Source organism: Coregonus clupeaformis, unplaced genomic scaffold, assembly GCF_020615455.1.
Source record: "Coregonus clupeaformis isolate EN_2021a unplaced genomic scaffold, ASM2061545v1 scaf1517, whole genome shotgun sequence".
In the NCBI taxonomy this organism is placed as follows: Eukaryota; Metazoa; Chordata; class Actinopteri; order Salmoniformes; family Salmonidae; genus Coregonus; species Coregonus clupeaformis.
In genome coordinates, this window is record NW_025534971.1 from 79312 (window position 1) to 104260 (window position 24949).

General features: G+C 42.1%; 2 protein-coding genes across 2 annotated transcripts; one reads left to right on the forward strand and one right to left on the reverse strand.

Annotated features, from left to right (window-relative positions):
• Window positions 1–2884: 2884 nt before the first annotated feature.
• LOC123487200 (frizzled-6-like) lies at window positions 2885–13429 on the reverse strand. Its single transcript, XM_045218346.1, is given in 7 exon segments — window positions 2885–3110; window positions 3328–3476; window positions 4607–4846; window positions 4848–5210; window positions 7064–7472; window positions 7769–7965; window positions 13225–13429. Coding segments are annotated over 7 exon segments (1770 nt in total). The 5' UTR covers window positions 13411–13429.
• Window positions 13430–23420: 9991 nt separating this feature from the next.
• LOC123487202 (telethonin-like) lies at window positions 23421–24320 on the forward strand. Its single transcript, XM_045218347.1, has 2 exons — window positions 23421–23578; window positions 23811–24320. Exons 1-2 carry the CDS (start codon window positions 23427–23429, stop codon window positions 24211–24213), a joined length of 555 nt encoding a protein of 184 aa, XP_045074282.1. The 5' UTR covers window positions 23421–23426; the 3' UTR covers window positions 24214–24320.
• The last annotated feature ends 629 nt before the right edge of the window (window positions 24321–24949 follow it).

A 24949-nucleotide genomic window follows, 5' to 3' on the forward strand; every position in this document is an offset into this window, starting at 1 on the left:
TGCAAACATCAAGGAGTTGGGCATTCAAGGAGGCGATCTGATGGGAATCGGTGATGTCATCGGCCTCCTACCTTGCTTCGAGGAACAATAGAGGAGCAATAAAGAACAAAAGAGGAAATGTCCAGTCCCGTCTTCCTATGTATTTTCCCTGTAGGCTAGCTGATGATGATTATGTTGATGATGACAAACAATTATAGGTTATGTCTATTGGTGCTTTCAAGACAACTGGGAACTTTGAAAAAAACGAGGTCAAATCATGACGTCAATGATTTTTAGGTCGGAGCTCTAGAAAGACACCCGAGTTTCCGACTTGGAATTCCGAGTTGGATGAACGTTCAAAAATATTTTTCCCAGTCGGAGCTAGTTTTTTCTCTTCATGAACGCACTGAAGTCGGAGTTTTCCGAGTTCCCAGTTGTTTTGAACACGGCATATAACACAAACATGACAACCTGGTTCACTGTCTGTATGGGCGATACAAAACCAGGCATTCATTCATGAGACAAATTACATTTCAGTTTATTTTATTCAATAATATTTTATTAAAAGGAAATATAATTGATACAAAATATATATCAAATAGTACATACAACATAACACTACAAAAGCTCACAAAAATGTATAGGGAATTTAAAATAAAATAAAAATGTTCTATAGCCTAAACAAGTCCATATGCCATCAAGGATGAGTAGTGGTTATACTGTTAATGTGTGAAGGAGTGGAAGCAAGATAACAAATTCCCTTTAGCTGTAACCTTTGTCTTCAGATAGCCACATAATACTATAGATTTGGGTGAAGATCAAGGACAGGGTCAAAATAAAGACAATAAAACAATACAGAATGGAGGGATTAAAATACTAATCAAAGTATTGTGAATATGTATGGATGGATAAATGGTTTTCCACTAATACAGTGTGCAAGACTTATTCCCAACAGGCCTTTCGGGAAAATGCTTGCAAGAAAAATGTGTAGAGTCAAACACAATTAAAGGATTACCGGTAAGAATCATGCCAATTGGAAATACTGAACAAAACCCACACATTTGTCCAAAAAATCCACTCAACTAGGTACATGCTTTGATTGGATTTCATCTCAGATTTTTCAACTAGAGTTTTCATATTGGATCATCAGTTATTATGTTAGGCATACATACTACTATATTTGGTTGAAACAAAACAAAACAAACATTATATATCTGTACAAATTGTACATTATCACTCAGTCTTTGCACTCGGTTAATCTATAAGTGGTAACTCCTCTAGTGTAGTGAGATGTCCAACCACAACAACTTCCATAAGGTCAAGAGCCAGAAATAAGCATGGTTACTTTGTCCACATATTTCACTGGAGATGAATACACACATGGAATGACTATGTCACACATGTAAAGCATCTGAAGACCATGATTTAGTTCATGAGGCACATTCTTCTAGAAACTGTAGTATAAAAGCATATGCTCCACACAGATTTACAGGAAATGAAGTTTATGAGGAGAGTCAGCAAAATTGAAAATTGCTTATGTAACTATTTATAGATATACTGAAATAAACATTGTAATGGAAATGGAATGAAAAGTCGAGTAGCATACTGAGTGTATTGGTAGTGAGACCCTCCTGTCTAATGCAATTACTTTAACTACAGAACTGCTATGCTTGCTACTCATTCTTTCATGATGGAATTGTCCACATGCAAATGACATTAACCATTTGAATACAACAATAAAATAAACATAGTTAACCTCTACAGCTAGATATCCTTGAAGTTCTGATTGTTTGGTGAAACATTCGGTGATTTTCAGATTTTCAGCGCTTAAACTCAGTGTAAAGACTAGTCCAGTGATAGAAAATAAAATAGTTTACATAAATATTGCCAGTGTATATTCTACACACTTTACATATCAAATCTACTAACAGAAAAGTATAGCTTTCATAAGTAAATAAACAATACGTCAACCTAAGTGACTGTTTACAGCAGGGAAATGCAACCGTTGGTCTGAAGAGCTGCATGATTCTCTAACCTCATTCACCTTGATGTGGCCAGTGATCCAGTAAAGCTGACTGACGTACAGTAGCTACACCTGTTGGGTCGGTCAGTGAATGGAGCTCTCTAGGACCCTGGTGACCCACCTAGTCTCTTCCTTCCTGTCTCTGTGGTTTGAAGGAAAACTCCTGTTTTCTGCTGGTTTTCTCTTCTCTCTCTCTGGTACTATCGATCCACTAATATCACTGATTGATCTGAGAGTGTACACATCTGGTATGGTATGACAGGCTAAATCAGTTGCTCATTTGAATGGAAGAACAAAAACCAGCAGAAATTCAGTCCAGCCCCTGAGGACCAGAGTTGCTCATCTCTGCTGGTGTTAAGTATCTTAGGAGCCTGCTGGTTGGGCTCAGCCGCTGTTGTCCTTGTCCTTCTTCTCCTCTGGTACCTGGCGAACCAGGTGAGGGACGGAGCCTTGCCTGCCGCTGTGAGAGTGGCTTAAAGCCAGGTCCTGTCCACTGGGCATCTGTCTCGTCTCTGATAGGTCACTCCTGGGAGTCATCCTACAAGACAAGTTTGCAAAAAACAACCTGTTAACGGTGGAGCGAACAAAACCTTTTGAAGTACGTATGTATAGGTCAGAAAGTACTTGGGAAAAAGGGTGAAAGTATCTGTCTTTACCTTCCCTCTGCGACTCTGTGGAAGCTCTCTGAGCGGCTGCTAACCTTGCTGGAGCTGCCCTTCTTACTGCGCTCTCTGCCCCCCTCTCTCCCCTCTCTCCCCCCAGACAGGGCCTGTCCGCTGGGCTGCCTCTCCCTCTCCCTGTCCCTCTCCCCAGCCTGGAGCCACGGGTGGAGCTGCCCCTTTCAGCTGCTCCTGGCGGAGGCCTCAGACGCAGCCCCTGGCCTCAGAGAGAGAAGCCTGGCCCCCGGACGGCCTCATGGTTGCCCACTGCTGAGGTGCCGTGGTTGCCGGTGGCTGAGGCACCGGTGCTGGTGCCCATGGACTTGGAGATTACCTTAAGTTTGTGGGAGCCGGGGTTATAGTGGTTCTTCTTGTGCTGGACACGGCTGTTGTGTTTGAGGAAGAACTCACAGGACTCCTGAAGAACTCTGCGGCTCTCACTAATGGGGCTGGATAGAGAAATAGAATTAGAACACAGTATAATTATATTTATTTGCAATCTGTAAATGTTGCATACTGCTAAAACCCAAGTTGCTTCCCAAATGGCACCCTATTCCTTATATAATGCACTACTTTTGCACTAGGGTGCCATTTGGGATACAATCCATGTAGAAAATATGATTTGTTTCAGCAGTTGAGAGACAGGCATTAGTGAAGTGTTCATACTCTTTCTTCCTGGTCCTGTTGAAGAAGAAGGCCCATTCTGAGCAGGTCTTCTTGCTGCTGACCCAGAACACAGCTGAGATCCCAACCACCAGGGTCATCAGGTATTTAATCAGGAATAGGGACAGGTCCGGACGATCAGACTCTGTAGTCTGAAACACAACATTGTATTATAAACCGGGTTGTTTGAGCCCTGAATGCTGATTGGCTGAAAGCTGTGTTTTTTTTTACAGTTCTAATTACGTTGGTAACCAGTTTATAATAGTAATCAGGCACCTCTGGGGTTTGTGGTAAATGGCCAAACCCTTAGCCGTGAATAATAACCATATACATTTACATTTGAGTCATTTAGCAGATGCTCTTATCCAGAGTGACTTACATTCATCTTAAGATAGTTGGTGGGACAACCACATATCACAGGCATAGTAAGTACACATTCCCTCAATAAAGTAGCTATCAGCAAAGCTAGAAAGAGGGTGGTGGGGGGAGGTGTCAAGGGAAATTGTGTTGTTTCAGGAATATTTTATTATTATCCTTTTTTGGGGGGATTATTTAAGATACTCTTTGAAGAGGTAGGTTTTCAGGTGTTTTCGGTAGATGGGAAGGGACTTTGCTGTCCTAGCTTCAGGGGAAGCTGGTTCAAACATTGGGGTTCCAGGACAAAGAAGAGCTTGGACTGGGCTGAGCAGAAGCTGCCCTTCCGTAGGGGTGGGAGAGCCAAGAGACCAGAGGTGGCAGAACAGAGTGCTCGGGTTGGGGGTGTAGGGCCTTGAGCATAGGTAGGGAGAGGCAGTGCGCCGTAGGCAAGCACCATGGTCTTGTAGTGGATGCAAGCTTCGACTGAAGCCAGTGGAGTGTGCTGAGGAGCGGGTTGACATGGGAGAACTTGGGAAGGTTGAAAACCAGGTGGGCTGCAGCGTTCTGAATAAATTGCAGGGTTTGATGGCACAAGTGGGTAGCCCAGCCAACAGCGAGTTGCAGTAGTCCAGATGGGAGAGGACAAGTGCCTGGATTAGGACATGCGCGCTTCGTGTGTGAGGTAGGGTCGTCCTCTACAGATGTTGTATAGTACCACACCCCCTCGTGCCTTATTGCTTAATTAGACCATTTCCATTTAAACATCTGCCAAATATCATCGTACATTCTACTGTGGCTGAAAGAAGGCATAAGAACAGCACTGATTTTTAACATCTATTAATGTTTGATGAATTTTGCAGTGGCATATCTTCATAGAGATATCAAATTATTATGAAAATGTTCTAGTGCTAAGCGTGTGTGTTACCTTGTGTGAGCAGGGAATGCTGTACTCCTGGCAGCGGTCATTGATCCAGGTTTTTTCCCAAGTGGAGCGCTGGCTCTGTTCATAGATGTAACACCCCTGCAGAGTGACCAGGGGCACCAGGTACAGACCACTGAACACCCCGATACGGATCATAAACTTCTTCAGCTTCTCCTGGTTCCTCTCATCGTGCTGGATCACCTGGCGCGCGTTATTGAGCGACACGATCCCAGCCAGCAGCAGAGACAGCCCCCACCACCACCCCGATACACATCGGCGCCAGCACAAAGTACCGCAGCGCGTCCAGATCATAGAGCCCCACGAAGCACACGCCGCTGATGTTATCTCCCTCCACCTTGTTGAGAGCCAGTAGCATGACGGTTAGTGCTCCAGGGATCCCCCAGGCGACAGAGTGGAACCACACCGCCTTCTTCTCGATGGCCTCACAGCTCCACTTGGGCCCGGCGGCCAGGAACCAGGTGATGGTGAGGATGACCCACCAGACGATGCCGGCCATGGAGAAGAAGTAGAGCAGCATGAAGAGTAACGTACAGCCTTTACTCTGGGAGCCGAGCACCACCGTGTCCATGGCAGCCAGGTGCACCGCCTGGGATGAATGAATGAATAAATTGATTAACGAATGAATTACTACTTTTATGTCCCATAGAGAAGTTTGCTAGGAAAATAAAAAAGGTATACCTGGCATACATATAAAACATCACAATACATAGCTACATAACTTCATCCCAGGACATACACTACCAGTCAAAAGTTTGGACACACCTACTCATTCAAGGGTTTTTCTTTATTTTTACAATTTTTTACATTGTAGAATAATAGTGAAGACATCAACACTATGAAATAACACATATGGAATCATGTAGTAACCAAAAAAGTGTTAAACAAATCCAAAATATATTTTATATTTGAGATTCTTCAAATAGCCACCTTTTGCCTTGATGACAGCTTTGCACACTCTTGGCATTCTCTCAACCAGCTTCACCTGGAATGCTTTTCCAACAGTCTTGCTGAGCACTTGTTGGCTGCTTTTCCTTCACTCTGCGGTCCGACTCATCCCAAACCATCTCAATTGGGTTGAGGTCGGGGGATTGTGGAGGCCAGGTCATCTGATGCAACATTCCATCACTCTCCTTCTTGGTAAAATAGCCCTTACACAGCCTGGAGGTGTGTTGGGTCATTGTCCTGTTGAAAAACAAATGATAGTCCCACTAAGCCCAAACCAGATGGGATTGTGTATCGCTGTAGAATGCTGTGGTAGCCATGCTGGTTAAGTGTGCCTTGAATTCTAAATAAATCACAAAGAGTGTCACCAAAGCACCCCCACACCATAACACCTCCTCCTCCATGCTTTACGGTGGGAAATACACATGCGGAGATCATCCGTTCACCCACACCACGTCTCACAAAGACACGGCGTAGTTGGAACCCAAAATCTCCAATTTGGACTCCAGACCAAAGGACACATTTCCACCGGTCTAATGTCCATTGCTCGTGTTTCTTGGTCCAAGCAAGTCTCTTCTTCTTATTGGTGTCCTTTAGTAGTGGTTTCTTTGCAGCAATTCAACCATGAAGGGCTGTTTCACACAGTCCCCCTTTGAACAGTTGATGTTGAGATGTGTCTGTTACTTGAACTCTGTGAAGCATTTATTTGGGCTGCAATTTCTGAAGCTGGTAACTCTAATGAACTTATCCTCTGCAGCAGAGGTAACTCTGTGTCTTCCATTCCTGTGGCGGTCCTCATGAGAGCCAGTTTCATCATAGCGCTTGATGGTTTTTGCGACTGCACTTGAAGAAACGTTCAAAGTTCTTGAAATGTTCCATATTGACTGACCTTCATGTCTTAAAGTATTGATGGACTGTCGTTTCCCTTTGCTTATTTTAGCTGTTCTTGCCATAATATGGACTTGGTCTTTTACCAAATAGGGCTATCTTCTGTATACCCCCCTACCTTGTCACAACACAACTGATTGGCTCAAACGCATTAAGAAGGAAATAAATTCCACAAATTAACTTTTAAGAAGGCACACCTGTTAATTGAAATGCATTCCAGGTGACTACCTCATGAAGCTGGTTGAGAGAATGCCAATCGTATGCAAAGCTGTCATCAAGGCAAAGGGTGGCTATTTGAAGAATCTCACATATAAAATATATTTTGATTTGTTTAACACTTTTTTACATGATTTCATAGTTTTTATGTCTTCACTATTATTCTACAATGTAGAAAATAGTAAAAATTAAGAAAATCCCTGGAATGAGTAGGTGTGTCCAAACTTTTGACTGGTACTGTACATCACAAGACATGGGATGTATCCCAAATAGCACCCTATTCCCTACATAGTACAATAATTTAGACCAGGGCCCATAGGGATCTGGGGGCTCTGGTCAAAAGTAGTGTACAATATAGATTGGGTGCCATTTCAGACACAGATATAAACAGACCTTGTTGCAGGATGCATTGTTCCCAAGCAGGAAGCCAATGAAGTAGATGAGCGACACGAAGCTGTAGCACACGGCATAGAAGATGATTGGCCGTTCGGGGTAGCGGAAGCGTTTGACGTCGATGAGGAAGGTGAGAAAAGTGAAGAGCGTGGCGCAGAGGCAGACGATGGAGCACACCCCGATGAAGGTCTTGGCGAACTCGATCTCATGGGGCTTGAAGTACATGTTGGAGCAAGGGGGAGCACAGTCCCCGGCACCCAGGAACGTGGATCCCTGGCCGGGTCGGGTCTTCAGCTGAAGGGGGCACCAGAAGCCCATGTCCCTCTTGGCAGACAGAGAGGTCTTGGGTGTGGTCAGTCTGGTTGATGGCAGAGCTGAGCCATCTGGAGAGTAGAGGCAATCCTCCAATCTAGAGGAGAAAAGTTGGGTAAAGAGTCAAGACCATAACTAAATTAATACCATTTCAAAACTTAGTGCTGATAAATGTAATAACTGTTCAACTAGCAGTTAGCAAGCAGTTTATAAACGCTACTATTTGGTCATCTGAAAAAAGTCATGCATGTGCCTTTTCATCTATAAATCTTGGCACGGTACAACACGCCTATGTATGTAACAGATGTTGTGGTTCAGTGAACCACGCACACGTGATGAGTAACCTTGCCTGAGACCTGGAGAATTGCGTTCAACCCAGTCAGTCACATCTACCTGTCACAGTGCAGCTCCGGAGGCCAGGTAATGCCGAAGGTGCTGATGTCCTTCCTGCAGTCTGACCTCACTGTTTCACACAGGTCACGACATGGCCGGATCACCTTGGTGTCATCAGTGCATGCTGGGATAAAGGCCTGACACAGGAAGTGATGTACGTCTGGAGAGCAGCGCAGGTTGACCAGCGGCATGAAGGGCTACGGAGGTAGGGAAGGGGAGAGAGCGAGAGAGCGAGAGAGAAAGGGAGAGAGAGAAAGGGAGAGAAAGAGGGAGAAAGGGAGAGAGAGAGAGAGAAAGGGAGAGAGAGAGAAAGGGAGAGAGAGAGAAAGGGAGAGAGAGCGAGAGAGAGAAAGGGAGAGAGAGAATGACCGAGAGAGAGAGAGAGATACATTCAGATTTTTATGGTTCAAGAACATACTGTAAATACTAGGGTTGCAAAATTCCGGTATCTTTCCCTAAATTCAAAGGTTTTCCAGAAGTCCTGGTTGGAGTTTCTGGACTTCTGGTTTATTCAAACCTAATTCCAGGAATCTTTCAACCAGGATTTTGGGAAAACCTGGGAAAGTTACCGGAATTTTGCTACCCTACTAAATACCAGTACTGGGCTCCTGTACCTGTAAGGGTGGAGCTGAACAAATGGTCAGACATGTTTTTCATCCAACAACCAATATTGATTTCAACTAGATTCATTTAGACATCACAACAGTTTGTAATTAAAAAGTCAGTCAACGTGAGGTTAATTCTTTCAATCAAGGCCACAATACAGTACATGAAGGTCCCTTGCCATGGGCAAATCCATAAATAGAATCGTTTTATTTTCCTGTACACGTGACTTGGTTGGAAAAGCTAAAAAGGCTACTCTACATTAGAGGCTGTAATGCACTGTATTATGGTGCCACACAAAGGATTCCTTTCAGAGGCTGTCTCATATTCTTCCGTTTCAACAGATTTTAGTATATGGGGGGTGGGCATCAGGAAATGACTCTGGGACTGGTTGGAAACCAGGAGTCAAGAGGATGTTGACTGGAATGGACAGAACTGTTGGGCTTCTGCTCAGTATCCATTCCATCACACTAAAGCTGCTGCTCTGCTCTAACAACCGTTAATGAGTTCACAGTGATTTCTACCAAAGTATGAAAACACATCTTTCCAAAGCATGAATGGTTATTTTTGGCATTGTTTTGTCACGCTAAACAGAGTTTATCCAAATAAACAGATCTTGTCGAAGTAATGACCATATCACAAAAGCTTAAGATACCATCAGTAACGACTGCCACAAATCATTCCCAAAACAATTATAACTGTATCCTTCAAAGATTACAGACTGTATCATGTGGCCATCTTAATCTAAGGGCCACTTGCTTTGGATCAGATACACCATGTTATCAAACATTCCTGTTCAGCTTACAAATGCAGTTATGCAGAAAGAACTATGACTGCTGGCGGCAGTAAATCCAGCCGATGTTTACAGCGTATAAGCCACATTTCCCCCTCAATCCCACCATCAACACAGGGCCAACCTAACAACCCCACTATTCAATGTTCTCTCCCTGACTGTTTCCCCAGCACCAGGCTGGCAGCAGCCCAGATCTAGATGGGGCCTGGGGAACTGGCTCTCCGACTGTATGGCTCCTTGTTTCACTTCTTTGGAGGTCCCAAACTCCATCTCAAAGAGCTCTTCTTAGTCTACAATCTGCCGTTTCGTGTATTTGTCTTGTGGAGCCACTGTAAATTGGAATACATTTGGAGTGTATTGGAATTGGGGCTGTCTGTCCTCATTCAAAAGCATGATCCATCTACTGATTCCTCTAGTGTAGATTTCCACCCAAGGTCCCTCGACTATGGATAATAATGACTCAATTAATACTGCAGTGGGCTAAATCAGGGTCACACAGAGTGTTTCTTGGTAGTCTTAAACAAATCTACTTTGAAACAAAAGTATACACCTCACACACATGGTTATGGACTTTACAAAAAGAAAATACCTGTACCATGTCAGATATCGAGTTGAAATGAATTCAATTTTGAGTTTGCATTCCAACATTACACTTTATATACATCACAGAAGACGGAAATATAACAAACCCGTTTTGACACAGAAACACCAGATTTTCTGCAGTTTTTTTCTTCTTTTTCTGTTTATTAATTATTACATTATGAAAATATTAATAACATTTCACTCATGAGGCCACTAGACGGCGATTTGGTCATTTGACAGCAAGAAAGGGCTACGTAATATAGCATCCTAACTTAAAAATGCATTGGTTGAGTTTGAAATGTATACTAAAAACATATGCTAGTTCTTCACTTACTGCTATTTTGGTCAGTTTCCTTACAGGTGCCTGAAGTGTTACTTTTAAGCTGCCAAACACTAGTAGAATATTGTCACATTGACATGGTAACAGGAACAATGCCCCTAAAGGAAAGGGCTAGTCCTCCATCCGGAAAATCATATTGAATAACACTGAACAGATGAGCAACAGGAAAATCAACTTCATAACAATACCTAGATCCCCATCATGGCACACTTTCCAACAGGCCATTTGGTCAGATTGACTGTCAGCAGTAGGTACTGTATGCATCTATTACTATAGATACCTAACACTGACACTTTGAAGTGAAGTGAAGGAGTGAGAGACAAAGAAAGGAAGAGAGGGGGGAGAGGTAGAAACAGAGAGAGAGAGAGAGAGAGAGAGAGAGAGAGAGAGAGAGAGAGAGAGAGAGAGAGAGAGAGAGAGAGAGAGAGAGAGAGAGAGAGAGGGAGAGAGAGAGAGAGAGAGAGTACAGTGTGGAAGGAATGCTGGCTAGTCTTTGTGTGAGGCTGGGTGTGTCTCCCTCCCTTCCTCTCCTAAATCAAAGGCCGCCCCACACAACAAAGTACCCAGAGTTCCCTGTGGCTCCCTGGAGGTTGTCCTGAAATAAGAGGAGAACCTCAGCTCAGCCTGATAGATAGACACCACACAAAGAGTACAGCATATCTCTGTCTGCTCCACACTCATTTCAATCGTAGTACAGGCTTTACTGAATGAACCATAAAGATGGAATGCAATATGACATTTTATTAAATGTCGACATAACCTGAAAGGCCGCTCAGCAAGGAAGAAGCCAATGCTCCAAACCGCCATAAAAAAGCCAGACTACGGTTTGCAACTGCACATGGGGACAAAGATCGTACTTTTTGGAGAAATGTCCTCTGGTCTGATGAAACAAAAAATAGAACTGTTTCGCCATAATGACCATCGTTATGTTTGGAGGAAAAGGGGGAAGCTTGCAAGCCGAAGAACACCATCCCAACCATGACGCACGGGGTGGCAGCATCATGCTGTGGGGGTGCTTTGCTGCAGGAGGGACTGGTGCACTTCACAAAATAGATGGCATCATGAGGAAGGAAAATTATGTGGATATATTGAAGCAACATCTCAAGACATCAGTCAGGAAGTCAAAGCTTGGTCGCAAATGGGTCTTCCAAATGGACAATGACCCCAAGCATACTTCCAAAGTTGTGGCAAAATGGCTTAAGGACAACAAAGTCAAGGTATTGGAGTGGCCATCACAAAGCCCTGACCTCAATCCTATAGAAAATGTGTGGGCAGAACTAAAAAAAGTGTGTGCGAGCAAGGAGGCCTACAAACCTGACTCAGTTACACCAGCTCTGTCAGGAGGAATGGGCCAAAATTCACCCAACTTATTGTGGGAAGCTTGTGGAAGGCTACCCGAAACGTTTGACCCAAGTTAAACAATTTAAAGGCAATGCTACCAAATACTAATTGAGTGTATGTAAAACTTCTGACCCACTGGGAATGTGATGAAATAAATAAAAGCTGAAATAAATCATTCTCTCTACTATTATTCTGACATTTCACATTCTTAAAATAAAGTGGTGATCCTAACTGACCTAAGACAGGGAGTTTTTACTAGGACTAAATGTGAGGAATTGTGAAAAACTGAGTTTAAATGTATTTGGCTAAGTTGTATGTAAACTTCCGACTTCAACTGTACATCCCAAGATTTACACCCATTGGTTGAGATAGAGGAAGGTGAAAATTGCAAAAGTGAACCCATAGGTTAAACAGCAAGCGTGAGGAATGTGCATTATTGTGCCATGCTTATATAGGCTATAAGGTATTTGGTATTTGGTATTTTATTAGGATCCCCATTAGCTGTTGGAAAAGCAGCAGCTACTCTTGCTGGGGTCCACAAACATGAAACATGACATAATACGTTAATAGACAAGAACAGCTCAAGGACAGAACTACATACATTTTTTTTTAAAGGCACACGTAGCCTACATATCAATACATACACACAAACTATCTAGGTCAAATAGGGGAGAGGCGTGCCGTGAGGTGTTGCTTTATCTGTTTTTTGAAACCAGGTTTGTTGTTTATTTGAGCAATTTGAGATGGAACAGAGTTCCATGCAATAATGGCTCTATGTAATACTGTATGCTTTCTTGAATTTGTTCTGGATTTGGGGACTGTGAAAGACCCCTGGTGGCATGTCTGGTGGGGTAAGTGTGCTGTGTCAGAGCTGTGTGTGAAGTTGACTATGCAAACAATTTGGGATTTTCAACACATTAATATTTCTTATAAAAAGAAGATGTAATGCAGTCAGTCTCTCCTCAACTCTTAGCCAAGAGAGACTGCCATGCATAGTATTTACATCAGCCCTCTGATATAAATAGGTGAATGACATTCCACACATGGCTAACAGGAAAGAGGAGAAGAAACAAGACGCTATGCTGACGATGATACATTTGTATTCACTCCCAGTATTCCCGTAGAATAGGAAACAAAAGCGAATTATGTTATGCTTACTGGTTGAAGTTAAACGAGCATTCAGCCATCTGATTGAACTTTCGTGAACTACATTACGTGTAACTAAACACTGTAGCTACAGCGAGAGGGGATGGAAGACCTTCGAGAATACTAAGACACACAAGATACAATACTCAGCTGTCCATTAAAAAGACTGCATTTCCTCTACATCTTAGCATGTTCATAGAGAATGGTTTGAAAAATAGTTATTTTAATACACAATTAATCCTTTTGCACCTGTTGGATTCATGGCAAACATATGGAAAAAAAAATGCTATTACATATGTAGGATCTTAATTTGATCACCCTGTTGCAGGAGAACTTCCCTGTAATGCAGCTAATATAAAATGCGTTGTGTATTTGAAGTTTAAAAAGGCTTCTGCAGTTTGTAATTTCCACTTTGAAATTTTAGACTTGATTTTTCCCTTACGAAAAATGTATCAACCCCTACAAAAATGTCCATTAATTATAAGCCACATAATAATTATAATTTCCTGTTGCTGCAGGATTCTTTTCCTGCTGTAGCAAACTGGCTCAAATTAAGATCCTACATCTGTAACAAACTGCAAGGTGTTTTTTCCTCTATGCTCCAAGTCTGATGGGAAATCTTAGGGTTTTATCACAGTGAGAAACACTCACCTCCATCCTGCTGGTTGCTATGTCCTGGTCATAGTGCTCCATCATGTTGGGGAAGAAGGTCATGTTGTAGGGCATCCCCAGGCAGCGATGCACCTTGATGGGTTCACAGGTGAACAGACTGTGGGCGTGGCAGCTCCTCACCCCTATCAGTGCCAGGCACACCCAGACCAGCCCGGCTATCATCATGGTGGCAGCCAGGTGCTAGGCTAAACCTTTGTGTATAAACAGCACTATTTGGTTCAGTGGAAGGATATCTTTATGTTGGAGGCCGGATAACTCTTCATCCACATTTCTCTAGGCCTGCTGGGGTCCTATCCATGGAGACAAAAGGAGTAATGACAGGTAAAACATTCCCATCAGCCACCACGGCATCAGCACGGTGGCACGTTCGGAAGTCCCAAGCTTTAAAAAAGAACAGAGTATTATTTATCTGGTTTGTTTTGAAGGGTAAGTATGGGGTTTGGTTCCAAAGCAATAAAGGTCCAACGCAGCAGTTTGTATCTCAATATCAAATAATTTCTGGGTAACAGTTAAGTACCTTAATGTGATTGTTTTCAATTAAAGTGGTAAAAAAAAAATATGTGCTTCTTAGCAAAGATATTTGCTAGGACTGTCTGGGAGTGGTCTCAGTGGGGGAGGGGAAAACTGAAACTAGCTGTTATTGGCAGAGAGGTTTGGAACTCTTTCTTATTGGTCTATTAACTAATTTACCGCATCACCAGGCAGGCTAAAACTCCATCTCACCAAAACAGGCTGACATTTCAGGGGTGTTTTCAAACAGCTCTTACACTAAAAGGACATTATCATCATTTTCACAATTTCACAGTATTATTCCAACCTCAAAGTGTGGAAATATGTATAAAAACACAGGAAAATCACGTTTTGACTGCACTGGGCCCTTTAGCATCAATATTTGTAACATTAACATTTACATTTACATTTTAGTCATTTAGCAGACGCTCTTATCCAGAGCTGACTTACAGTTAGTGAATACATATATATATATATTTATATTTATATATATATATATATATATATATATATATATATATATACTACCTTACTGATAAACTTGCTTTAGATCATTCATATTGATCTGAGTGGATTTATTGCTAGTGAGAAATACATCTGTCCAGTCTCTTCTGCAGTGGTGAATAGATTATGTGGTGGAATTGCACACTGAATTGCAGACTAATTCAATATAAGCATCAGCTTGTTGATACAGGCTTGAAGCTTTAAGTGTCTTGTGAAGTCTGGTATGTAACAATGTCTGATTGGAGCATGCCACGCCATCTAATCTCACACAGGTAATCATTCACAGAAAGCACTGTCTGGAATGCATGCCGTTTGCATTCAATAAGTCTATGATTTGCTGTACTGCAGAACATAAATCACTTTTTCATTTGCTGCAATAGTCCTATGCAGTATTGTATGGTTGGTTATTTGTTGTTGTGTTTATGTTTACATGTATGTGTGTGTTTGAGCTGTGGAGAGAATGGCTTTAACAATAGACAAATCAATCAAAACTGATTTAATGTTTATTATTATGATTTCACCAAACAATCTAATGTTTTGCTACTGTATCGATTGGCATTTAGCGAACCATACGAACCACTTCATGACTGTTTCTATCATGTACAGTAGCTTGGAATAGTTTAGCCAACAAAAACCATATTCGATTTCCAAATATCACTGAGAAAAGGCCACTGAAAAGTCAAATGTTTTGACTTGGTCACAAATCACACACACTCCAGTCAAATTAAATGAAAAAACATAGATTTTTCATTTTTAAAGTAAAAAATAACTACTTCAGAATACACCCTATTGTCAAAGGTTGAAGAAAATTACACTGCAGTTACATGGAATACTTAGAAAGAATAGGAATATAAATGTCCTTCCTTCGTGTTTTCCCCAAATGGGCATTCGGAAACTCCAATTGTTCCTCATGTCTGGCAGCCAACTTCGGGAAGTGGGACTAGTAAATATCCCTGTCTCCGTGCCTTGGAAAGGGCCTCGATAACTTTCAAATGTAACATTTATTTAGACAAGGACAGAAAAGTCACATCAATTACACTTACCCTTTGGTTGTTAGTTTTTCCTAAATAAAGGGCATCATTCCATAGCAATCCTTTCGGATTTTGCGAAAGAAATTCCAGCGACTTTCAACTATTCTCCGCCTTCTTTTCTTTCAGCTCCACATCCTGTCTGTCTGCGTGTTCGATACAACACCCCCATACAGTTACAATCCGGGAAACACTGGCCGTTGTCATTTGCAGGTGCTATTATCAAGTGCAGACAGTGTAGCCACAAACATTATGTATTTTATAATGGTACTATTCAAAATAGATGGATAGTCCTCGATCTCAGATAATACACGCATCATAACGCTGCAACAACTTTGTGCAATTAAATGATGACTTATTGTATTTTTCACTGTAAGGGGAGAATTAAAGTTGTACATTAAAGATACAAAATTAACGTAAAAGGGTTGCAGATGAGCTGTTGCGGCTGTGCACTGGCTTTTAGAAATGTCACAAAGAAATGCTGATCATGGTTGTATTATGTGATTGACTGGATTCACCAGCAGATGGCAGGAATGGTTCTACGAAGCACAGGCCTACAGTGTATCATATTGTAGCCAACTTTGGGGCCAAAAATTGGTTACAAAATTCTAAATGTCATGCATAGGACTCCTCAGCCATCATCTTAATCTTGATGTCTGGAGACATCTTGACACATAAAGTTGAGAAGTCTTGAGTTGAGACTTTGAGTTTAGCCACTAGACAGTAGGCCTATCAGGTTATAAAAACAAATGAGAGGCAGTGCACTACAGTAACTGAAGTCGTGTTTAGGGGGGGTCACATGTTATCAACATGTTATTAACACAATAATAGCCTACAATCTCGGCTGCATTCTATAGCTTTTAATTTTGGTCAAAAGTGCTGCCCATTCACTTTTTTCTCAACTGGGGGGATTGGGTCTGGAAGCATAGCACTTGACTTGCCTTTGGCAAAGAACGATTTACTAGAAAACCTTTTACTTGAAAAACACTTATATTCACTCTGTCCCATCAGCTGCTGTTTCTTTCACACAAGTAGTCTGCATCATGTACCCCTATGTGCGCGAACACTGCAACCTGATTATACAACATTAAAGTTGCCTGGCTACCCAAACTCCTTGCTCTGGTGAAACGCTACGCACGCCCATTGACGTTAGTTTGTAGGAACTATAGAGCAAACATTAAAGTGATGCTCCAGAACTTTTGGATAATTTCAGCCGGTAGTTTTGAATGTGGAAGTGCACAAGCCAAAACGGGTCCATGTTTTTGTGTACTATGTAATCCAATGGTGTACTTGTCATCCATTTCTTATTATATGTTACATTTTTTGCAATTCGTATGATATGTTATGAATCCAATTAGTACAATGTGTTACAAATTTGTTGTGCTTAAGATCCCGGACTGCATCTTTAACTTAATCACACATGTATTTCACTCTTCTGATTATCCCACTGGATCTTGTCTTGGACTATGTCCTGTTTTCTCTGTCTATGTACACCAACCCTATCATGTTTCCTCACCATTCAGACCTAAATTAAATGTCTTAATCAGCGATATCAGACACTTAAAGAGTGTAAGTCATGTCAGAAGCTAGCAGATTCATTACTTACCAACAACAGCTGCAAATTCCAATAAAACAACATCACGTTTCGAAGTTTACTTTCCTTGCTTTGTCTAACAACACTATCATGAATCTAGCAAATCATTTTTGTGGGTCAGATTGTAGTATTTATTTTGTTTCATAGCACAAATGTTTATTAGCATGTTTCTCACATTGGCTTTAGCCACGAAGGGAGCAACCCACCTGCCCGGCAAGTGCAGGGGGTATGTCCAGCAACACATGCCTCGGGGGGAGTCAACGTCTGCATAGCACAATAAATTCCCATGATTTGTGAATCAGTTTGAATCAGTTCAAACCGAACAGCTAGTCCCACAGCCGACAGCTAAAATGGCTTTGGAAAAATACGATTTCTGCTAATAGGATGAAGTATATAACTATATTATGGCTTTCACTAATCATAAACTATTTACATATAATATAAATGTCAGTACATTTGTGGACAAAATTCTTACTTAGCCTACTCAACCTTTAATTAGTCTTGATACCATACCTGGAGGGTGATGCGTCATATTTTATATGTTATAAAGCATTATCAGAGGAAAGGAAACAGACAAAAAGTATTTTAGGTTCAATCAGAAGTAACATTATGCTCTGTTGTTGTTGTTGTTGTTTGAAATCAACCTTTGCTCGTTTACTTTCAGTGCCATTATAACTCTGCGTCATAAATATTTTCCTCAGGAACTGATGGATTCAACAGAACAGGCTGTTCTCATTGGGATGAACCCAAGATGCCAGTCATTGCCCAATACCAGCTTACTGAGTTTCAGCCTCAGGGCTAGAGGGTAATACCAAAGAACCCACGCCATAGCCCGTGACAGCTTGTTCATTAAATTTTCCATGCGAAGTTAGGCTGAAGAATTGCTGATGTATTTGAGGTACTAAGCTTTGTGACACCAATGTAGCTTCCTGGAGCAATGCATGATAACAGCTGCAGCACCTGTTGCTGACAATGGCATGTGGCACTAAATTATGACATAATCAACTTTGACTGTGCTGTTCCTGAATCATCTACAGTACATTTTCAAAGCTGGAAAGAGGGAAAGTTGGTATGAGGTATGCAGAGAATGTCAGTTCAGGGAGGCATCTTCAATCTTCCATCACTGCATCAATCATTGCTCACATGCCTACCCACTGAACTCATCGCATGAAGCTGTTTCATGTCATAGTGTCCTTTTCAGTGGGACAGAAAGTGGCTGGCGCAGGGGCTGGCTGGGACATAGCTTCAGAAAGCGGCTGGGGCTGGGGCATAGCTGCCTAGGTTGACAGCCAGGGTGTCTGTTTCTGAGGCTGTTTATCTGGCAATGACTCTGAAACCTGACCATGCTCCTTACAGAATGATCCAAAATAATTTCCCCAGCGGGCGCTTGACGTTCCTCAATCTTAAAGAGGCCGTCATACTGTCTCATACACCCATCAGCCATGATTTATCAATGTATACTGAGCAAAAATATAAACGCAACATGTAAAGTGTTGGTCCCATATTTCATGAGCTGAAATCAAAAATATGAACAAAAAGCTTATTTCTCTCAAATTCTGTGCACAAATTTGTTTACATCCCTGTCATTTCTCTACCATAAGCCGCCTCCAACGTTGGTTTAGAAAATGTGGCAGTACTTCCAACCAGCCTCACAACCGCAGACCACGTGTAACCACGCCAGCCCAGGACCTCCACATCCGGTTTCTTCTGAGAGGGGGAGTATTTCTGTTTCTGTCTGAAATAAAGCCCTTTTGTGGGGAAAAACTCATTCTGATTGGCTGAGCCTGGCTCCCCAGTGGGTGGGCCTATGCCCTATTTTAATTGACTGATTTCCTTATATGAACTGTAACTCAGTAAAATCTTTGCAATTGTTGCATGTTGCGTTTATAATTTTGTTCAGTGTAGTTTGATTGGTGTTTGGATTCCTCCCTAAAACTCTGATTAGAAGGAAATGATCACATCTAAATAGTCAGTTCTTAGTTTCGATGATTAATCTACCATGTTGTTATTAAAATGGTGTTAAGCAAAGATCAAACTATTTTAACAGAAAGGAAATAAACTCAGCAAAAAAATTAACGTCCCTTTTTCAGGACCCTGTCTTTCAAAGATAATTTGTAAAAATCCAAATAACTTCACAGATCTTAATTGTAAAGGGTTTAAACATGTCACAATCGTTCATTAACGAGAAGGACCAAGGCGCAGCGTGATATGCATTCATATTTATTGACGTACTGAACACACGACAAAAACAACAAACGAAACGTGAAGTCCAAGGTAGACTAATAACATACCTTTACGGAACAAGATCCCACAACTGACTGGTGCCAAACGGCTGCCTAAGTATGGTCCCCAATCAGAGACAACGAGCTACAGCTGCCTCTGATTGGGAACCACCCTGGCCAACATACAGTGGGGAAAAAAAGTATTTAGTCAGCCACCAATTGTGCAAGTTCTCCCACTTAAAAAGATGAGAGAGGCCTGTAATTTTCATCATAGGTACACGTCAACTATGACAGACAAATTGAGGGAAAAAAATCCAGAAAATCACATTGTAGAATTTTTAATGAATTTATTTGCAAATTATGGTGGAAAATAAGTATTTGGTCACCTACAAACAAGCAAGATTTCTGGCTCTCACAGACCTGTAACTTCTTATTTAAGAGGTCCTCTGTCCTCCACTCGTTACCTGTATTAATGGCACCTGTTTGAACTTGTTATCAGTATAAAAAGACACCTGTCCACAACCTCAAACAGTCACACTCCAAACTCCACTATGGCCAAGACCAAAGAGCTGTCAAAGGACACCAGAAACAAAATTGTAGACCTGCACCAGGCTGGGAAGACTGAATCTGCAATAGGTAAGCAGCTTGGTTTGAATAAATCAACTGTGGGAGCAATTATTAGGAAATGGAAGACATACAAGACCACTGATAATCTCTCTCGATCTGGGGGCTCCACGCAAGATCTCACCCCGTGGGGTCAAAATGATCACAAGAACGGTGAGCAAAAATCCCAGAACCACACGGGGGGACCTAGTGAATGACCTGCAGAGAGCTGGGACCAAAGTAACAAAGCCTACCATCAGTAGCACACTACGCCGCCAGGGACTCAAATCCTGCAGTGCCAGACGTGTCCCCCTGCTTAAGCCAGTACATGTCCAGGCCCGTCTGAAGTTTGCTAGAGTGCATTTGGATGATCCAGAAGAGGATTGGGAGAATGTCATATGGTCAGATGAAACCAAAATAGAACGTTTTGGTAAAAAATCAACTCGTCGTGTTTGGAGGACAAAGAATGCTGAGTTGCATCCAAAGAACACCATACCTACTGTGAAGCATGGGGGTGAAAACATCATGCTTTGGGTTTGTTTTTCTGCAAAGGGACCAGGACGACTGATCCGTGTAAAGGAAAGAATGAATGGGGCCATGTATCGTGAGATTTTGAGTGAAAACCTCCTTCCATCAGCAAGGGCATTGAAGATGAAACGTGGCTGGGTCTTTCAGCATGACAATGATCCCAAACACACCGCCCGGGCAACGAATGAGTGACTTCTTAAGAAGCATTTCAAGGTCCTAGCCAGTCTCCAGATCTCAACCCCATAGAAAATCTTTGGAGGGAGTTGAAAGTCCGTGTTGCCCAGCGACAGCCCCAAAACATCACTGCTCTAGAGGAGATCTGCATGAAGGAATGGGCCAAAATACCAGCAACAGTGTGTGAAAACCTTGTGAAGACTTACAGAAAACGTTTGACCTGTGTCATTGCCAACAAAGGGTATATAACAAAGTATTGAGAAACTTTTGTTATTGACTAAATACTTATTTTCCACCATAATTTGCAAATAAATTCATTAAAAATCCTACAATGTGATTTTCTGGATTTTTTTTCCTCATTTTGTCTGTCATAGTTGACGTGTACCTATGATGAAAATTACAGGCCTCTCTCATCTTTTTAAGTGGGAGAACTTGCACAATTGGAGGCTGACTAAATACTTTTTTTCCCCACTGTAGATCTAAACGATCTAGAAACTAAACATAGAAATAAACACAACACGAAATATACACACCCTGACTCAACAAATAACCGTCCCCTGAGTCAGGGCATGACAAAACACTGTTTCTCATGCTTGTTCAATTAATCATAAACAATTAATGAACATGCACCTGTGGAACGGTTGTTAAGACACTAACAGCTTACAGACGGTTGGCAATTAAGGTCACAGTTATGAAAACTTAGGACACTAAAGAGACCATTCAACTGATCTGAAAAACACCAAAAGAAAGATGCCCAGGGTCCCTGCTCATCTGCATGAACGTGCCTTAGGCATGCTGCAAGGAGGCATGAGGACTGCAGATGTGGCCAGGCAATAAATTCCAATGTCCGTACTGTGAGACGCCTAAGACAGTGCTACAGGGAGACAGGACGGACAGCTGATCGTCCTCGCAGTGGCAGACCATGTGTAACAACACCTGCACAGGATCGTACATCCAAACAGCACACCTGCGGGACAGGTACAGGATGACAACAACAACTGCCCGAGTTACACCAGGAACGCACAATCCCTCCATCAGTGCTCAGACTGTCCGCAATATGCTGAGAGAGGCTGGACTGAGGGCTTGTAGGCCTGTTGTAAGGCAGGTCCTCACCAGACATCACCGGCAACAACGTCGCCTATGGGCACAAACCCACCGTCGCTGGACCAGACAGGACTGGCAACACGTGCTCTTCACTGACGAGTCGCGGTTTTGTCTCACCATTGGTAATGGTCGGATTCGCGTTTATCGTCGTAGGAATGAGCGTTACACCGAGGCCTGTACTCTGGAGCGGGATCGATTTGGAGGTGGAGGGTCCATCATGGTCTGGGGCGGTGTGTCACAGCATCATCGGACTGAGCTTGTTGTCATTGCAGGCAATCTCAACGCTGTGCATTACAGGGACGACATCCTCCTCCCTCATGTGGTACCCTTCCTGCAGGCTCATCCTGACATGACCCTCCAGCATGACAATGCCACCAGGCATACTGCTCGTTCTGTGCGTGATTTCCTGCAAGACAGGAATGTCAGTGTTCTGCCATGGCCAGCGAAGAGCCCGGATCTCAATCCCATTGAGCACATCTGGGACCTGTTGGATCAGAGGGTGAGGGCTAGGGCCATTCCCCCCAGAAATGTCCGGGAACTTGCAGGTGCCTTAGTGGAAGAGTGGGGTAACATCTTACAGCAAGAACTGGCAAATCTGGTGCAGTCCATGAGGAGGAGATGCACTGCAGTACTTAATGCAGCTGGTGGCCACACCAGATACTGACTGTTACTTTTGATTTTGAACACCCCTTTGTTCAGGGACACATTATTCAATTTCTGTTAGTCACATGTCTGTGGATCTTGTTCAGTTTATGTCTCAGTTGTTTAATCTTGTTATGTTCATAAACATATTTACACATGTTAAGTTTGCTGAAAATAAATGCAGTTGACAGTGAGAGGACGTTTCTTTTTTTGCTGAGTTTATATACACAACAACTTGCTTGTGAGACCCATAGTTGGTCTATAACAAATGTGGCATAAAATATTGTTTGTCCAAAGTGATGATTGGTGATCAATAAAGACACACAGAAACTTGTACAATTCTCTATTTTCTTTAGAAAATGGTCTAGATAACATGTATGGCATCACTAGAAAGGCCTTGATGTTGAAAATATCTTAAATATACTCTTTACTACTCTGTGGTCAAATATGTTCTGTGACAGAATCAGTATTGTTAAAGGACAATGTAAAGAGAGGTCGTGCTAGCATTTCCAGGATCCATACTTCTACATCATCACATGGAATTACTGTGAAGCTATAAATAAAGGGCAACCCTTACTGAGGAATACCTGGGTAATCTGTCCACTACTACATGCACTGATGATGACAACTTTGACACATGATACAAGAACAATGGACTCCGAACATTACTCTAAGTCTCCACCTAGGTTTATTTATACAACTGTACAATTCTTTGGGAAAAAAGAGATGGTGAATGAATGTTAAATACATTCAGATGAAGGTCAAAATGTTCCCTGTACTTTGGCTCTGACATTTGGGTGAAAGATTAAATACATCAACTTTAATACTATGTGCTCAACTCTGGCCCCAAAGGTCGTATTACCTTGAGCAATATCCTGAAGCATTTAGCCTATGAGGTATCTGAGAAGTCTGAGGAGCATGACTCACCTTTAAACTCTTGGTGTGGTTTGGACTGGCTAATACAACTCAATGAAATTAAAGTGGTGTCACTCTTTCCACTGCTCGCCTTCCTCACAGGACAGCTATGAACCAACCTGAAATGCCAACCAACCTGAGCCAACCACGGTGACAGCATTGGCAATGGTTTGATGTAGTAGGGTAAAAATAGAACCTTAACATTATAAGAGGCTCTGGAGAACCACAGTACACCACATAACCTCACACACAGACAGACCAACTGTCATTCATCTCCAGCCAAAAGCAAGTCCTAGAGAAGCCTATAGAGCAGCACATCTAACAGGGAGTCAGTCAACCTTCTCATCTCTCTCCACTATGCTCTACACACACAAGATTAACAGTCTAAACAGTGGGGATGTGTATCTGGTGAATGCCCACTGCGATGTAAAGGAGAAGGACCAGGAGAAGAAGGAGTCCTACCAGGCCACTTGGCTAGACTTGGTGATGGAAACAAGACCAGAACAACAGTATGTATAGTGACATGATAGATAGTTTTGTAAAATGTTGCTTTTAATCACTGATCCAGCCCAGTGCTGTTGTTCATGTTCAATGTGTGCCACAAATTCATTATTATCATTCACTAAATGAACACATTTTCTAAAATATTATATTGGTCTTACTAATCACGTGTCTAAGAACAGTAAGAACAGCAATACACTTTCAGACTGCTCTTTAAAAAAATTTATTGCTTGATTCCAGGACCACATTGTTTGAAAATGACTACTCGAGAAAGGAGACCTACAAGCAGAAACAGGTGGCACATTTCTTGGTCCAGAGAACCCCCAGTCAGCGGATCAAGATGGGCACAAGGGGTAGAATGCTGAAGGAGTACCAGCTGCCATACAAGAACGCCCTCCGTGTGCCCATCTTCACTCCCAGCAAAGCCGCCTCGCCCAAAGACCTGTACAGAACTCCCTCTCCATCAGAGTACAAGTCTATCATGGAGTTTGAGACGATCGCCAAAGGAGTATGTTCAGATAAACAGGAGATTTTCGAAATCACAAAGGACTTGCCTAAAGTCTCCCAACCTATCCGTGTTAACTTCAGGGCATCTAGTCTTATATCCCCAACACGTGAGTTTTCACACTCCTTCAGGGGTTGAAAGGGAAGAATGAATGTAGGACGTTGGAGGTAAAATCAGGGGAAATGATATCAGCAATGTGTAAATGAGCGAAGGGAAAGGTGAAGGGAATTATTAATTTCTTTATAAAAGAGTCTTTTAATTTTAACATAATTCTGGCTGTGAAAGTTATGTTGAGGGAGCTGTTAACATGTGGAAAGGATAAAGTGAATTTGAATCGAACAGTGCATGACACCATTTTCTGGGTCAAGTATCATAGACTTTATGGTCAGTATATTCAATTAAAGAAAGTTTTTTCTTGGCACACCTCGTAGGTATTTTCATGGACATTAGCTGGTGCTGTGATACAAGGAAACAAGCTAATGTCGCCATCTAGTGGTGAAGCATCAGGGTGGAAATGTATATCCACTTCCTATACTATATGTAAAATGTTGACTGGTGTACTGTAATGTGATCTGTAATGTAATAAATGACAAAGTCAAAATCAAATAATAAAAATGCATCCAAACAAAGGATTTATTGATGGGATCTCATCTCCCACCCATTCAATATGTCTTTTTACAGGTGTGTTTATTTGATTTCATTCACAGACAGACATGCTGATTGTGGATATCAATAACAACATTCTAAAGGTTCTGTGTAATAGACCCCCACAGTGGAGGTGTCATAATAACAATAAAACCTAGCAGTCAAACAGGGAAATGGTTCCAATCGTTTTTTCACCATTCATTTTCCCCATAGGGAGATAAGGGCTGTG